The sequence below is a fragment of the Furipterus horrens genome, unplaced genomic scaffold (genome assembly GCF_987537825.1).
Source record: "Furipterus horrens unplaced genomic scaffold, mFurHor1.1.pri manual_scaffold_3, whole genome shotgun sequence".
In the NCBI taxonomy this organism is placed as follows: domain Eukaryota; kingdom Metazoa; phylum Chordata; class Mammalia; order Chiroptera; family Furipteridae; genus Furipterus; species Furipterus horrens.
The window spans coordinates 149,347,204-149,363,932 of NW_028327173.1; the positions used below are offsets into that span (position 1 = coordinate 149,347,204).

The window sequence follows — 16,729 nt, forward strand, 5'->3', positions numbered from 1 at the left end:
CCACAGAAAGCACCACAGGGCTGCGAAATAGGTCGCGGACAGGCAGGCGACTCCGATCAAGCCCCTGGCGTGCCCGACTCCGGCGCTGGGGAGCAGCCGCAGCATCGCCTTGAACAGTGAGGCCCAGGGGGGCGGGAGGACGGATCCCGGTCTCCTAGCTGAATAACTGTGTGAATCCATCTTGGACCCCCGCCCCCACAGAAAGCACCACAGGGCTGCGAAATAGGTCGCGGACGGGCAGGCGCCGGCGGTCGCTGATTTGTGACGCATACGCAGGCACTGCCCCCTGCCCCCGACAGCCGGCCCAGGAAAACAAAACGCATCTGTCAAAATGTGGCAGACAAATATAGAGATCCCGGTGACACAACTCACCAGACAGCAGATAGAGAACCTGACAGATGAACAGATAAGAAACCTGTCAGAGGCTCAGTTCTGGGCCATTGTTATCAGGTGGCTTACAGAATTCACAAAAGAGCAGGAAAAAGATATGAAAGAAGCGAAAAACTTTCATAACGAAAGGAACAAAACCACATACGAGACAGATGGTGAGGAATCCAGAGTCCATTTCAACAAACTGGAATATGGAGAAGGAACAAGCAGTCAACCAATGCAGCGAGAGGAAATGGCAAGCAACAATGAGAGGATCAGAAACCTCTGGGACAGCTATAAAAGGCCCAACATAAGAATCATTGGTTTGCCAGAGAATGAGGAAGATGAACTAGAACTTGAAAAATTGAGTGAAAATATAATAAAGGAGAACTTCCCAGACTTGGGGAAGGGAATAGACTTGCAGGTCCAGGAAGCAAGGAGAGTTCCCAAGAGACTGGACCCAGGGAGAACCACTCCAAGACACATTATAATCAAAATGTCAAAAATTAAAGATAAAGAGAGAATCTTAAAAGCAGCAAGAGAGAAGAAAAGAATTATGTACAAAGGGGTCCCAATTAGACTATCAGCTGACTTCTCAAGGGAAACCCTACAGACAAGAAGGGACTGGCAAGAAATATTCAAAGTAATGAAAATCCAAAACCTACAACCACGAATACTCTATCCAGTGAAATTGTCATTCAGAATAGAAGGACAGAGAAAGTGTTTCCAGGACAAAATAAAACTGAAAGAGTTCATTAGATCCAAACCACTGTTATATGAGAAGTTAAAGGGACTGGTTTAAAAAACAGAAGCTAGGGAGATGAAACAAAGGCAAACGAAACAGGCAACGAGAGTGGAAAAGGAACTGTGGGTAAGGGAAACATAGTGGGGGGAGGCCAACAGGGAGGGGGAGTGGGGAGAGGGAGGGAGATGATATAGGAATTGGGGATCATGGTAGGAGGGAATGGAATAGATGGAGAGAGGTTGGGAGGAACTGTAAGCACAACTAATGGACATAATCTAAAAGGGGGGGACAACTGGAGGGAGGGGGCCACCGGGTGGAGGGGAGCAGAGGGAAGGGAAAGTGGCACAAATGTAATATTTTAATCAATAAAACACATTAAATCTGTAAAAAAAAAAAAAAAAAAATGGATCTGCCTTAAGACCCAGCAATACCACTTCTAGAAATATATCCAAAGAAACCCAAAACACTAATTTGAAAGAATATAAGCATCCCTATGTTCTTTGTAGCATTATTTACTATAGCCAAGATTTGGAGCAGCCCAAGTGTCCATCATGAGTGGATAAAAATGCTATGGTATGCTTACATATGGAATATTACTCGGCAGTAAAAATGAAGAAAATCTTCCCTTTACAACAGCATGGATGTATCTCGAGAGCATTATGCTGAGTGAAATAAGCCAGTCAGAGAAAAACAAGTACCATATGATTTCACTCATGTAGAATCTAATGAACAAAATAAACTAACAAAATAGAAACAGACTTATAGATACAGAGAACAGACTAATAGCTGTCAGAGGAGAGGACAGTTGCAGGGCTGAGTGGAAAAGGTGAAGGGATTAAGCGAAAAAGAAAACCCTTGGGACTTTTGGCCAAGATGGAAGCTTAGACTGACATGCTCTGTCTCCCTCCACAACTAAGAAGGAATACAACTACCACAAAACCAGAAATAACCAGAAGTTACAGAAAATAAAGCTACATGGAAGTCCAATGTATGAAATTATAAAGAACTGGTGCTCATCCAGACAGGTAGGAGGGGCAAAGCCAGGGCAAAGAGGTCAAGCTGTGCTGGTGGTGGCAGCGGTGGCAACGGGATGGCGGTAAGCAGAGACACCCATATTTAAGGGGAGGCGAGAAGCACCTGAGGAGCATCCCCAGCTGCAGACCAAACCTGTCAGCTCCCGATCCCAACGCCAGGGAAGGCAGACCCCCATTGCCTCAGACTGTGAGGCCCGGTGGGGGTGGGAACAGAGGGAGAAGCTCCTAGTCTCTCAGCCGAGAGTAAATGGCAAGAAACCATCTTGGACCCCCACCCCCACATAAAACGCCACAGTGTGGTGAGGAGGGTCATCTGGAGGTGACAAGTGCATGGGGCTCTGCCCCCTACAGTGTAGAAGTTGTGACAGCCCCGCCCAGGAAGCAAAGGTAAGTAATGCAGCTGACCAACCAGCAAATATCTGATCTAACAGATCAGCAGATAAGAAATCTTTCTGAGGCACAGTTCAGAGCTTTGGCTATAAGAATGCTTACAGATTTGACAGCAGATCTTAAACAAGACGTGGAAGGAATGAAGGCTAGTCCTGCTGAAATGAACAAAAACACATACGAAATAAGTGGTGAGGGAAAGAAAACCTGGGATCAAATCAACAAATCGAAACATAGGGAAGGAACAAACAGTCAACCAGTGCAGAAAGAGGAAACAAGAAGTGAGGAAAATGAGGAGAGGTTCAGAAACCTATGGGACAGCTATAAGCAGGCCAACATCCAAATCATAATGTTGCCAGAAGGTGAAGAAGAACTAGAAATTGGAAAATTGTGTGAAAAAATAATGAAGCAGAACTTCCCTAACTTGGGGAAGGAAATAGACTTACAGGTCCAAGAAGTACAGAGAGTTCCAAAACAACTAGAACTAGGAAGAACCACACCAAGACACATTATAATCAAAATGTCAAAAATTAAGGATAAAGAGAGAATCTTAAAAGCAGCAAGAGAGAAGAGAATTACGTACAAAGGGGTCCCAATAAGACTATCAGCTGATTTCTCAAAAGAAACTCTGCAAGGAAGGAGGGACTGGCAAGAAAGATTCAAAGTAATGAAAATCAAAAACCTACAACCACAATTACTCTATCCAGCAAAGCTGTCATTCAGAATAGAAGGGCAGAGAAAGTGCTTCCAGGATAAAGTAAAACTGAAGGAGTTCATCAGATCCAAACCATTGTTATATGAAATGTTAAAAGGACTTGTTTAGGAGAAAGAGGATCAAAACTATGAACATTAAAATGAAAACTGTATCACAAAAACCAACAACAGAAGCTAGGGAATGGAAACAAAGGCAAACTAAGTAGGCAACAAGAGTGGGAAAAGAATTATAGGTATGCAGAACATATTAGGGGGAGGTCAGCTGGGAGTGGGAAGGAGGGAAAGGGAGGGAGATGGTACAGGAATTAAGAAGCATAGTAGGAGGGAGTGGAGTAGACAGGAAGATGTTGAGAAGAACTATATGCATAACCATATGCTTGGACTAAGGGCCAGGGACTACTGGAGGGAGGAGGGTCACTGGGTAGAGGGGAACAAAGGGAAAAGAAATTGGGACAACTGTCAGAGCATTATCAATAAAGCATATTAAAAGAAAAACCCTCAGACACAGGCAACAGCATGGTGATTATCAGAAGGGAAGGGGGCTGGAGGCAGGTAGAAGAAGGTATGGTGGAATAAATGGTGATGGAGGAGACTTGACTTGGGGTGGTGAATGCATGACACAATATAGAGATGATATATTATAGAATTGTACACCTGAAACCTATACAATTTTATTAACCAATGTCACCCTAATAAATTCAATATAAAGTAATAATAATTTACAAAACAATTAAGGGACCCCAGACAAAAGTGGCTCAGTTGGCAGGGCATCAACCCGCATAGCAAAAGGTCAGTGGCTTGACTCCCAGTCAGGGTACATGCCTGTGTTGAGGGTTAGGTCCCCAGTCAGGGCATGTAAGAGAAGCAACCAACTGATGTTTCTCACATCAATGATGCTCTCCCTCTCTCCCTGCCTTGCCCTCTCTCTAAAAATAAATAAAATCTAAAAAAACCTAAAAAAAAAAAGCTATCAGGGGAATGTGAAAGCTGGAAGGATACTTAATCATATTAAGAAATTATTACTTTTTTTAGGTATAATAATGATGTTATGATTACATTTTAAAAAGAAGATACATACAATATATCAGTTGGTTAGAGCATCATCCTGACAGGCCAAGGTTGTGGGTTAGATCCTCAATCAGGGCACATACAAGAATCAATCAATGAATATGTACATAAATAAGTGGAACAACAAGTCTCAATCTTTCAATCTCTCAATCTCTCTCTCTCTCCTTCTCTCTCTCTCTCTCTCTCTCTCTCCCACTTCCCACTTTCTCCCCCAACTCTCTAAAAATGTTATGGAAAAAGATATGCTAAAAAATATTTTGGGAGGGAGGTTAAAAAGATAAAACAAGATTGATCATAAAACGATAGTTACTTAAGCTGGGGTATGAGTACATGGAGGCTCACTATATCAGTGTCGCTGTTTTTATGTATACTTACAATTTTCTTTAATAAAAGGTTTAAAAGAAAGAATATCATATTGTACTATATTTTTTAAAATGTGTTCTTTCCCTAAGTACACTTTTATTTACATTACTCAATTAGCTATCACAGATTAGAAAAATTTGCTATTGTATAAACCAAGAGTAAGAATTAGAGCATAAACCAAACTTAATCATAGGTAAAAAAAAGAAAGAAAAAGAAAAGAACTGCTTTAGCAAGCAATATATGTATTATTCTTTAATGAAATGCTATTTTTTATCAGGACACTAAAAATTACCCCCCCAAATGCATTCTCTCTTCGTCTTCCCATCTCTGAGATGTATACGCACCACTTTCCATCTTTCTTTGACCAGAATTCCAACATTAAGGATATCCGGCTGCTCTCCTCCTCCACTCATTGCAATTCACTGATACGATAGAAAGGCTACACAGGCATCCAGCTCCCAAGGGTGGTTTCCATTTAACCTACAACAAAAGAAACAGCAACAGCATATCAGGGCTAACTAATTAATACAAACATTCCAGCACCAAGTAGCGTTACTAATGCTATACATTAATTAGGTTGCTTCACTGGAAAGGCGGCGGGGATGGGGGACGGGACCCACAAACCCAGTTCCAAAATCTGTTTAGTGTGTATTTTTAAAAATTACTTACCTTTGCATTACAGATACCCACTGAAATAGCTGAGACATTACAGAAATATTACAACACATATAATTTACAATAGCTGAGATTGCTAGCCTACAGGGAAAGCATGGTGTCAAAAGAAGTTAACCCAGACAGATCACTATCCTAAGTGCAACATACTGCTAAAGAAAAAGATATGGTATTTAATTTACAACAGCTTATAGTTTAATAGGTTTTAAGTCAGAGTTTACACTCATCAGAGCTAATAAAATTTTAAAACGTTATATAATGCACTTAAAATGCATAGGAAATAAACATGAGCCATAGAAAAGGGCTGTTGATCAAACCCAATACAATGATATAGTAAGAAAAAGAGAATAATTTCAATAGCCGGCCTATAGAAGATGAAGATACAGCAGAAAAATGTGGTGTAAAGGAGATAAAAACTGTCACCTAATATTATGGAACAACTTAACATAAGAAACAGAAGTTTTAAGGCAACGTAAATCCTAATTAGAAAAGCTCTTAAATGAGAGAGCTAAGCGACAGGAAAACATAAAAGGAAATCCGAGCAAACTCAGAAATGGATCAGAAATGAAAGAAAAATAAATGAGGACCCAACTAAAAGAGACATAAGAAGAGACACCATACAAAGAGTGGAGAAAAAAAGAAGGGAGAAAAACAAAAAAACATTTTTTAAAAATTTAAAACTTAAAAGTGATTTTAAAAAGGCAAAGTAAATACAAAATACATATTATAGAAGGCCCCAAAATAGAAAAATTAGAAAAAATATTAGCCACTGTAATTCAAGAAAAATTTCTAGAAATTAAAAAAAAAAAGCTAAATCTGCATGTTGAAATGATATTACCACACACCTCTAAAAACAACTCAGAAGATTAACACTAAGACACAGCCTAATAAAACTACTAGATTTTAAAGGGGGAAAGAATTCATTTACTGGGCATCGAGCAAAAAGTACTAATTACTCATAACAGAAAGAAAATCAGACTGACAACAGACACTAGCACACATAGCTTATATTAGTACACAATGGGATTATATATTTAAATACCCAAGAAAATAAAATACGAGCCAAGAATGTTCTGTCCTGCCTAATTTAATTTCAACACTAAATGAAATAAGCAGTTACGAACACAAAGAATTCAAAGAATATTGTTCCCATGAAATGCCCCTAGGAATCAGCTACATAACAAGTATCAGACAATCAAGAAATTATAGTAGAAGATTTGGCAAGAGGATTGGCCTGAAAAGGCCTAAAAACAACAATAACCCAGTAGCAATGAACACCTCTGCCTCTAGTTTGTAGACTCTAAACATCATTTCCCACTAAAGCAAATCTGGCTCCTTAAAGAAATGGCTTATTCCAGGTCTGGCACAGGAAACTACACACAAACTAAATACAGGACATCCTGTCAAATGAGAAAGCAAAAATGTTAACACTACTACTACAGGCAAGTAAAAAGGAAATCAGAGACAACTAAAAGAATTGTCATTTGCCAAGGATGAAACAACTTGCGTGTATACAAGAAAGGTAATTGCAATGATTGGAATATATAAAAAATATAAACGTCCGTAAGTTCATAATGACACTCAAAAAAGAAAAAAAGAAGATTCCTCTTCGGTCAATTTTGGAGGTTTCTAGGGAATAATTATTCTGAAAATTGAAAAATAAGTAGAAAGAATCAAGCATTTATCCTGTCTTTCTCATAGAAACAGTATTATTCTGGAAAACCAAAGAGATGATGAGGGTAGCTTATTCTCTAGAGAATAATCGTGGCTAATAAATGCAGAAGAAATGATCAAATCAGAAAATCACCTAGGGTTAAAAATTCCAATCCCTGGGTTAAATAATCAATCGCTGCTAAAATTATAAGGTAATAATAGTGGATGGAGATCTTTAATACAAAAAGATCAAGTTGAAACCATTGATCAATCCTAGCATTGCTAAAAAGCAGGATATCATGCAACAAAATTTTCTCAGTACCACTTATAAAGTATCCTGCAAAAAAAAAGAAAAAAAGAAGTCTAACGCTAATCAAACATTTAGATTTAATTATCAGGTTATAAAAACAAGGGGACTAGGAACTTAAATGTCAACATTAGGGACACAATGAGCTACATTAAAACCACAATGCTGGATATCCCAAAGGACAGTCAGTCCCAGTTCTCCAACAAATGCCATAGAAAATAAAAGTGCTTGTACTACACATCACAAGAAATAAGATACATAACAACCAATGGCAACACCTAGAAAGAAATAGAAAAATATTTTTAAAGTACTGAAAGTAAAAAGCACTGTCAGCCCAGAATTCTGTATTGAGGGAAAATCCCTGAAGGACATCCTCAGATAAAGAAAAATTAAGATTACTTGTTCTCAGCAGAGCTTCTGGGAAAAAATTAACAAAGAAATTTCTTCTGAGAAAAGGGTACAAAGGGAAACTTAGAATGACAGGAATGAAGAAAGAGCAACAGAAATCTACATAAATATAACAATCTAATCTCCTTTTACATTCTTTAAAAAGAGCCAGTTAAGAGTAAAATTATAACACTGTCTGAAAGGATTTTCAAAGTACATGGATATAATTCATAAGAATACTACAACATAAAGTGGAATGTTAAAGAGACCTATATGGGGACTTCTGGTCAAGATGGAGGCCTAGATAGACACGCTGGTTCTCCCTCCACAACTAAGAAGGAATAAAACTACCTCAAAACTAGAGACAACCAGAAGTTTCAGAAAATCGAGCTGCATGAAAGTCCAACAAACAAAGATATAATGAAGAAATACTCATCCAGACAGGTAGGAGAGGTGGAGGCCAGGCAGAGAGGACATGGTGTGGTGGTGGTGGCGGTGGTGGTGGCAGCGGCAGGCCAGCAGAAAACACAGTCACACGTTTTAAAAATTAGGGAGGGACACCTTGGGAGCACTCCCAGCTCCTGACCAGATCATGCAGCTCACAGTCCCAGCGCCAGGGAAAATCAAGCCTCATTGCTTCTGACTGTGCAGACCAGTGGGGCTTGGGGCAGAGGAAGAAACTGATGGTCCCTCAGCAGAGTCCACTTGTTTAAAGGGCTCCTACGGTCCTAGAATATCTGCAGACCCACCCACTCTGGGAACGACAGCCAGGGCAACAGCTAGAGAGGCACCAGTTCCATATGAAAGTGGGAGAAATGCCTGGAAAAGGGGCGAGTGCTGAGCAAGTGGCATTGTTCCCTCTCTGACGCCTCCCCCACATACAGCACCGCAATGCTGTGTAAAGGGTCACCCTGTACTGACAAAACCTAAGGCTCCGCTCCTTACAACGTAACAGGAGCGACAGCTCTACCTAAGACACAGAGGAAAACAAACACAGAAGCCGGTCAAGATGAGGAGACAGAGAAGTATGGCCCAAAAGGGGGAACAGATCAAAGTTCCAGTGGGAGAACTAAGCGACAAGGAGATAGCCAACCTCAAAGATGAGGAGACAGCCAACCTAACAGATGCAGAATTCAAAACACTGGTGATAAAGATGCTCACAGGCTTGACAGATATGCTTGAGTATGGCAAATGCATAAGAAGTGAAGGCTATGCTAAGTGAAACGAAGGAAAATCCACACAAAACCAATGGTGAAGGGAAGGAAATCGGGGTTCGAATTAATGATTTGGAATATAAGGAAGAAAAAAAAAAACAGTCAACCAATACAGAATGAAGAAAAAAGAATTGAAAAACATGAGGAGTGGCTTAGGAACCTATGGGACAACTTTAAACGTGCCAGAAGGAGAAGAAGAAGAGCAAGAAATTGAAAACTTATGTGAAAAAATAATGAAGGAAAACTTCCCAAATTTGGCAAAGGAAACAGACATACAAGTCCAGGAAGCACAGAGAGTCCCTAACAAGCTAGACCCAAGGAGGACCACACCAACACACATCATCATTAAAATGCCAAAGGTAAAAGATAAAGCAAGAATCATAAAAGCAGCAAGAGAAAACCAGAGAGATACCTACAAAGGGGTACCTATAAGACTATCTGCTGATTTCTCATAAGAAACTTTCCAGGCAAGAAGGGACTGGCGAGCAGTATTCAAGGTGATGAAAAACAAGGACCTACAACTAAGATTCCTCTACCCAGCAAAGCTATCATTTAGAATGAAAGGGCAGTTGAAGTGCTTCCCAGACAAGGTAAAGCTAAAGAGTTCATCATCACCAAGCCCTTATTATATGAAATGTCAAAGGGACTTACTTAAGAAAGAGATCAAAATTATGAACATTAAAAAAGACAACAAACTCACAACTATCAGCAACTGAGTTTAAAAAATAAAAACAAAATCCAAATAAGCAAACCAGAACAGGAACAGAATCATAAGTATGGGGATCATTTGCAGGGTTATCAGCTGGGTGATGGGAGAGGGAGAAATGGGGAAATGGTACAGGGACTAAGAAGCATAATTGGCACAAAATAGACATGGGTAAGTTAAGAAAAGGATAGGAAAGGGTGAAGTCAAAGAATTTATATGCACGACCCATGGACATGAACTAAGGGGGATGGGATTGCTGAGAGAAGAGGGGTGCTGGGCAGAGGGGAGCAAAGGGGAAAAAATTAGGACTACTGTAACAACATAATCAATAAAATATACTTGAAAAAAAGAGAGACCTATATGATGGTGATTAAGTTTCTGCATTCTCCTTGGAGTGGTAATATAATAATTCTAGTAGACTGTGAAAAATTAGGGAGGTATCTGGTAAACCCTCCAGCAACCACTTAAAATACAACTATACAATAAGACATAGTGAAAAGCAAAAACAGATGAGATAAAGTAGAACACCAAAACATGTTAAGATTATCCCAAAGAAATAAAGGAGAATTAGAATAAAAACAGAGGACATAAATAAAAAACAAATAATAAAATCTTTGACCTAAAACCAAATATATCTGTAACCACTTTATTGATGGCTTACAAAACTAAAATTAAGAAAATATAGTAAATTGGACAGATATGTGCAGAAAAATGAAACTAGACCACCTTCTTATACCACGCACAAGAATAAATTAAAAATGGATTAAAACTTCAGTATTAGACCCAAAACCATAAAAATCATAGAAGAAAACATTGGCAGTAAAATCTTGGACATAGCTCATAGTAATATTTTATCAGAATATCTCCCCAGGCAAGGGAAACAAAAGAAAAACAAACAAATGGAACAACACCAAACTAAATAGTTTTTGCACAGCAAAGGAAACCATCAACAAAATAAAAAGACAACTCACAGAATGGGAGAACATATTCACTAATACATGTGATAAGGGGGTAATGTCCAAAATTTATAAAGAACTTACAAAACTCAACGCCAACAAAACAAACAACCAAATTAAAAAAGGAGCAAAGGACCTAAATAGACACTTCTCCTAAGAGGACATACAGATGGCCAAAATACATATGAAAAGATATTCAACATCACTAATCATTAGGGAAATACAAAGTAAAATCACAACGAGATATTACCTCACACAAGTCAGAATGGCTGTCATCCATGAATCAACAACAAACAAGTGTTGGTGAAGATGTGGGAAGAGGGGAAGAACCCTTTTGTACTGTTGGTGGTGCAGCCACTGTGGAAAGCAGTATGGAGATACCTCAAAAAGTTAAAAATAAATCTGCCTTTTGACCCAGCTATCCCACTTCTGGGAATATATCCAAGGGAACCCAAAACACTAATTCAAAAGAACATAAGCACCCCTATGTTCACTGCAGCATTATTTACAATTGCCAAGATACGGAAGCAGCCCAAGTGTCCATCTGTATGTCGGTGGATAAAATAACTATGGGACATTTACACAACAGATTACTACTTGACCATAAAAAGGAAGAAAGTTATACCCTTTGTAACAGTATAGATGGACCTATAGAACATTATGCTAAGTAAAATAAGCCAGTCAGAGAAAGACAGATACCATATCATTTCACTCACATGTGGAATCTAATAAACTGAATTAACAAGCAAAACGGAAGCAGACTCCTAGATAAGAGAGCAAGATGACAACTAAGAGGTGGATAGGGGGTGGACAGGGGAGGGGAGGGAGTGGAGGGATTGAACAAAAAGGAAAAAGGACTCATGGACATGGACAACAGTGTGGTTACTGCCAGGGGATGGGGGAGTGGGATATAAGGGAAGTACCGTATTTTTCGCTCCATAAGATGAACTTTTTTTCCCCAAAAGTAGGGGGAAAATGTCTGTGCATCTTATGGAGCAAATATTGCGTCACAGACCATGATGTGTATTTCCTGACCTGTCAGCAGTGGTAACAGCTGTTAGAAGAGGAAGCAGTGGGCCCTCACAAAACCCCTGGGGACGCTTAAATGTCCCACTTTACTGCTGAATCTCAGGGCATCTGGCAGTATGAAGATAGTGAAGAAAGTGCTATCAGTGATTGTGAGCAACTGAGCTTCATAAATTCTGACACTAGCGATGATGAGTTCTTGGGGTTTCCAGAAAACTAGAAAGAGTACTTGAACCTTAAAGTTTCTCCTCATTTGTTAATGACAGTGATGATGGTTCTTTATACCGCTGCTGACTGCTGTTCACTTTACATGGTTGAAATATTATTGTTATATTGTATTAAATATGGTAGTACATCATTTGGTTCAGAATTTTTTTTTTCTTGTTTTCCTCCTCTAAACTTAGATGTGTCTTATAGGCAGGTGCATCTTATAGTGTGAAAAATATGGTAAATACTAATGAAAAATATACAATAATAAAAGAAAATATAGGAAAGAAGAAACTTGCTGGCAAACATTTAGTAAAAAAAAGTAGTGCTTCATATACTTATAAAGCTAGTAAAAAGGTTAAGAGACAAAAGTGGTAAAATCATATTTATCTAAAATAATTAAAAGGAGTACACAAGAGAAATGTAAAGTATGATATTAAAAAAAATGTGGGGAAGGGTGAGGAGTAAATATATAGTGCTCTTAGACTGGGTTCAAACTTAAGCAACCAACAATGTAAAATAGATTGCTATAAACATAAGTTGTTATATATCAATCTCATGGTGATCATAAACTGAAAACCTGTAAGAAATACACACACCAAAAAAATATAAAGAGAAAGGAATCCAAAGATAACAGTAAAGGAAGTAATCAGGGCACAAGGGAAGAGAACAAGAGAAGAAAGGAACAGAAAAGAACTATAAAAACTTCCAAAAATAATTAATAAAATGGCAATAAGTACATAGCTATCAATAATTACTTCAAATGTAAATTAACTAAATACTCCAACCAAAAGACAAAGGGTAAGTGGAATGTATAAAAAACAATACCCACACATATGTGGCTTACAGAGGCCAATTTCAGATCTAAGACACAGACTGAAAGTAAAGAGATGAAAAACGATATTTCATGAAAATGTAAATGAAAAGAAAGCCAGGATAGCAATACTTTTATCAGACAAAACAGACTTTACAACAAGGACTGTAACAAAAGATAAATAAGGGCATCATAAAATGTTAAGGGATCATTCCAACAAGAGGATATAACTTAACTTGTAACCATATATGCACCCAACAGAGCACCTAAATGCATACTGCATATATTAAGACATAAGTGGAGTGACAGTAATACAATAAATATTAGGGGACCTTAAAACCCCAATTTTATCAATGGATAGACCATCCAGACATAAAATCAACAAGGAAATATTGTCCTTAAACAATATATCATTCCAGTTGGATTTAATAAATATTTACAGAACATTCCATCTAAAATCAGCAGAATACATTCTTTTCTAGCCCTGGCTGGTTTAGCTCAGTGGATTGAGCGTCGGCCTGCGAGCTAAGTGTCGCTGGTTCGATCTTCCAGTCAGGGCACATCAGAGAAGGAAACCTCTGACTCCAAAAAACCTCCGCTGCCTTGCGGCATACCTCTTCAGGGGAAAGGCTAAGGGAGTAAACCCCGACAGAAAATCCGGAGCCGGAGTCCCTAAGGCGGTTTGACGTTGTAGTCAACACTGGCAACTCCTGCGGCGCACCTGAAGCCAAGCTGTATTGACTCCGTCTTTCCCTTGGACCCTTCAGCTGCGAAGAGAGGGGGGGGTCTGCTGCATGGGCAACAGCAGACCCTCCATATCACCCTGCCCAGGCTCTGTAGCTTCAGCGTCATCACAAGATGTCGATTCAACACGGGAGGAGACAGATACCATGTCACTCCCGAGTCGGACTGCACAGCCATTCTCGGCGGTGCAGATAGACTCTTGAGAAGCTACACCATCGTCTCTCGAGACGGACGGCTGCCGCCGCCGACGACGACATTCTTTTCTAGTGTACATCAAACATTACCCAGAATAGATCCCATGTTAGGCCACAAAACAAGTCTCGATACATTTCAGGAGACTGAAATTATATCAAGTATTATTTCTGACCAAAATAGTATGACACTAGAAATAAAACTGGAAAAAAACATGAACGCATGGAGGCTAAACAGCTTGCTACTAAACAGCCACTGGGTTAAGAAACCAAAAAGGAAATTTAAAAAATACCTTGAGACAAATGAAAATGGAAAACACAATGGTCCAAAATCTATGGGACATAGCAAAAGTAGTTCTAAGAGGTAAGTCCATTACAATACAGGTCTACCTCAAGAAACAAGAAAAATCTCAAATGAACCATCTAACCTTACACCTCAAGGAACTAGGAAAGGAACACAAAAAGCCCAAAATGAGTAGAAGAAAGGAAATAGAAACCAAAGTGGAAATAAATGAAATAGAGGCTAAAAACACAATAGAAAAGATCACTGAAATTAAGAACTGGTTCTTTGAAAAGATAAACAAAATTGATACACCTTCAGCCAGACTCATCAAAAAAAACAGGGCCCAAATAAATAAAATCACAAATGAACAAGAAGTTACAACTGACACCACAGAAATACAAAGGATCATAAGAAAATGCTAAAAACAATTCCATGCCAACAAACTGGATGACCCAGAAGAAATGGATAAATTCCTAGAAACATACAATCTTCCAAGACTAAATCAGGAACAGAAAATCTGAACAGACCAATTACTTAAAAACAAAATCAAACCAGTAATCAAAAAGCTCCCAACAAACCAAAATCCAGGACCATGTGACTTCACAGGTGAATTCTACTAAGCATTTAAAGAATTAATACATCCTCAAACTATTCCAAAAATTGAAGGAAAAGATTACCCTTATACTTAAACCAAACAGACAATTACAAACCAATATCACTGATGAACACAGATGCAAAAATTCTCAACAAAATATTAGCAAACCAAATTCATTAAAAGGAACTGACCTTATGATCAAGTGGGATTCTTTCCAAAAATGCAAAGATAAATCACTATCTGCATATCAATCAATGTAATATGCCACATAAACAAAATGAAGGATAAAAACCATATGATCCAAAAATATGAACATCTCAACTGATGCAGCAAAAGCATGTGACAAAACTCAACATCCATTTATAATTAAAACTATCAACAAAGTGGCTATAAAGGAAACATCTCAGCATATTAAAGGCCATGTATGACAAATCCACAACTAACATCATAACAACAGTAAAAAGCTGAAAGCTTTTCCCCTAATATCAGGACTGAGAATGCCTAACCTCACCACTTCTATTTAACATAGTATTGAAAGTCCTGGCCACAGCAATTAAGAGAGAAAAAGAAAAAGCATCCAAATTAGAAAGAAAGAAGTAAAACTGTCACTATTCGCAGATGACATAATACTTCATATAGAAAATCCTAAAGACTCAAAAAAATAAACTACTGAAACTAATAAATTCAGTAAAACTGTAAGATGCAAAACTAATATACAGAAATCTGTGGTGTTTCTATACACTAACAATGAATTATCAGAATAAGAAATTAAGAAAACAATCCCATTTATAAAGCGCATCAAAAACACCTAGAAATAAATTTAACCAAGGAGGAGAAAGACCTGTACTCTGAACACTAAAACACACTGATAAAAAAATTGAAGCTCTGGCCAGGTAGCCCAGTTGGTCCCAGTACACCAAGGTTGCAAGTTTGATCCCCAGTCAGGGAACATGTGAAAATGAAGCAATGAATATATAAGTGGGTAGAACAGCAAATCAATGTTTCTCTTTCTCAACTCAATAAATTTTTTAAAAAACTGCACACACAAATAAATGGAAAGATATAGTGTGCTCATGGACTGGACCACTTAATATTGTTAAAATGTCTATTCTACCTAAAGCAATCTACAGGTTCAATGCAGTCCATATCAAAATACCCATGGTATTTTTCACAGTACTAAAACAAATGATCCTAAAATTTACATAAAAACACAAAAGACCCCAAATAGCCAAAGCAATCTCGAGAAAAAAGAACAAAGTTGACAGTATCATACTTTCTGATTTCAAACTGAACTACAAAGCTATAGTAATCAAAACAGTATAGTATTGGCACAAAAACAGAAACACAGATGAACAGAAGTGAATAGAAATCCCAGGAATTAATCCACAGTTAAGCGGCCAATTACTCTATGACAAAAGGAAGCAGGAATAATCGTAGAGAAAGGGGAATAGATAGTGTCTTCAATAAGTGGTGTCAGGGAAACTGGACAAATACATGGAAGAAAAAAAAAGCTACACTACCTTCTTACGCCATATACAAAAATAAATTCAAAATGGATTAAAGACTTAAATGTAAAACCTGAAACCATAAAACTCCTAGAAGAAAATATAGGCCATAAACTCTATGATATTAGTCATAGCAATATTTTCTTGGATATGACTCCTTGTCAAGAACTACAAGAGCAAAAATAAACCAATGAAACTATATCAAACTAAAAAGCTTTTACGCAGTGAAGGAAACCATCAAAAAGAAGAGGCAACCTAGTGAATGGAACAAGATATGAGGTATTTACAAATGATATACCCCACAATGGATTAATACCCAAAATATATAAAGAGCTCATACAACTCAGCATCAAAAAAACCAAACATTTGATTAAAAGATGGGTAGAGGTCCTGAATAGGCAATTCTCCAAAGACATACAGATGGCCAAGAGACACATGAAAAGAGACTTAACATCACTAATCTCAGGAAAAGCAAAATAAAACACAGAGGTATTATTTCACATCTGTCAAATGGCTACTGTCAAAGACAAGAAATAACAAGTGTTGTTAAGAAAAGGGAAAAATCATGCACTCTTGGTGGGGTTGTACTGGTTGGTACAGGCACTATGGAAAACAGTATGGAGGTTCCTCAAAAAATTAAAAATAGAACTACCATACAACCCAGTGATTCCACCTTTGAAAATTAATCCCAAGAAAACAGAAATACTGATTGAAAAAGATATATGTACCCCTATGTTCACTGCAGCATTATATACAATAGCCAAGATATAGAAGCAACAGACAGATGAC

The 16,729-nt window shown here is 38.1% G+C and overlaps 1 protein-coding gene across 1 annotated transcript in view; it reads right to left on the reverse strand.

Annotated features, from left to right (window-relative positions):
• The window catches only part of TTBK2 (tau tubulin kinase 2), a 134,251-nt gene that overhangs the window by 104,880 nt on the left and 12,642 nt on the right, over positions 1 to 16,729 (reverse strand). The window contains exon 2 of the mRNA XM_090270487.1: positions 5,025 to 5,160. Coding sequence (XP_090126613.1) covers positions 5,025 to 5,093 — 69 coding nt within the window. The 5' untranslated portion in view covers positions 5,094 to 5,160. The remainder of the gene's footprint in view (positions 1 to 5,024; positions 5,161 to 16,729) is intronic.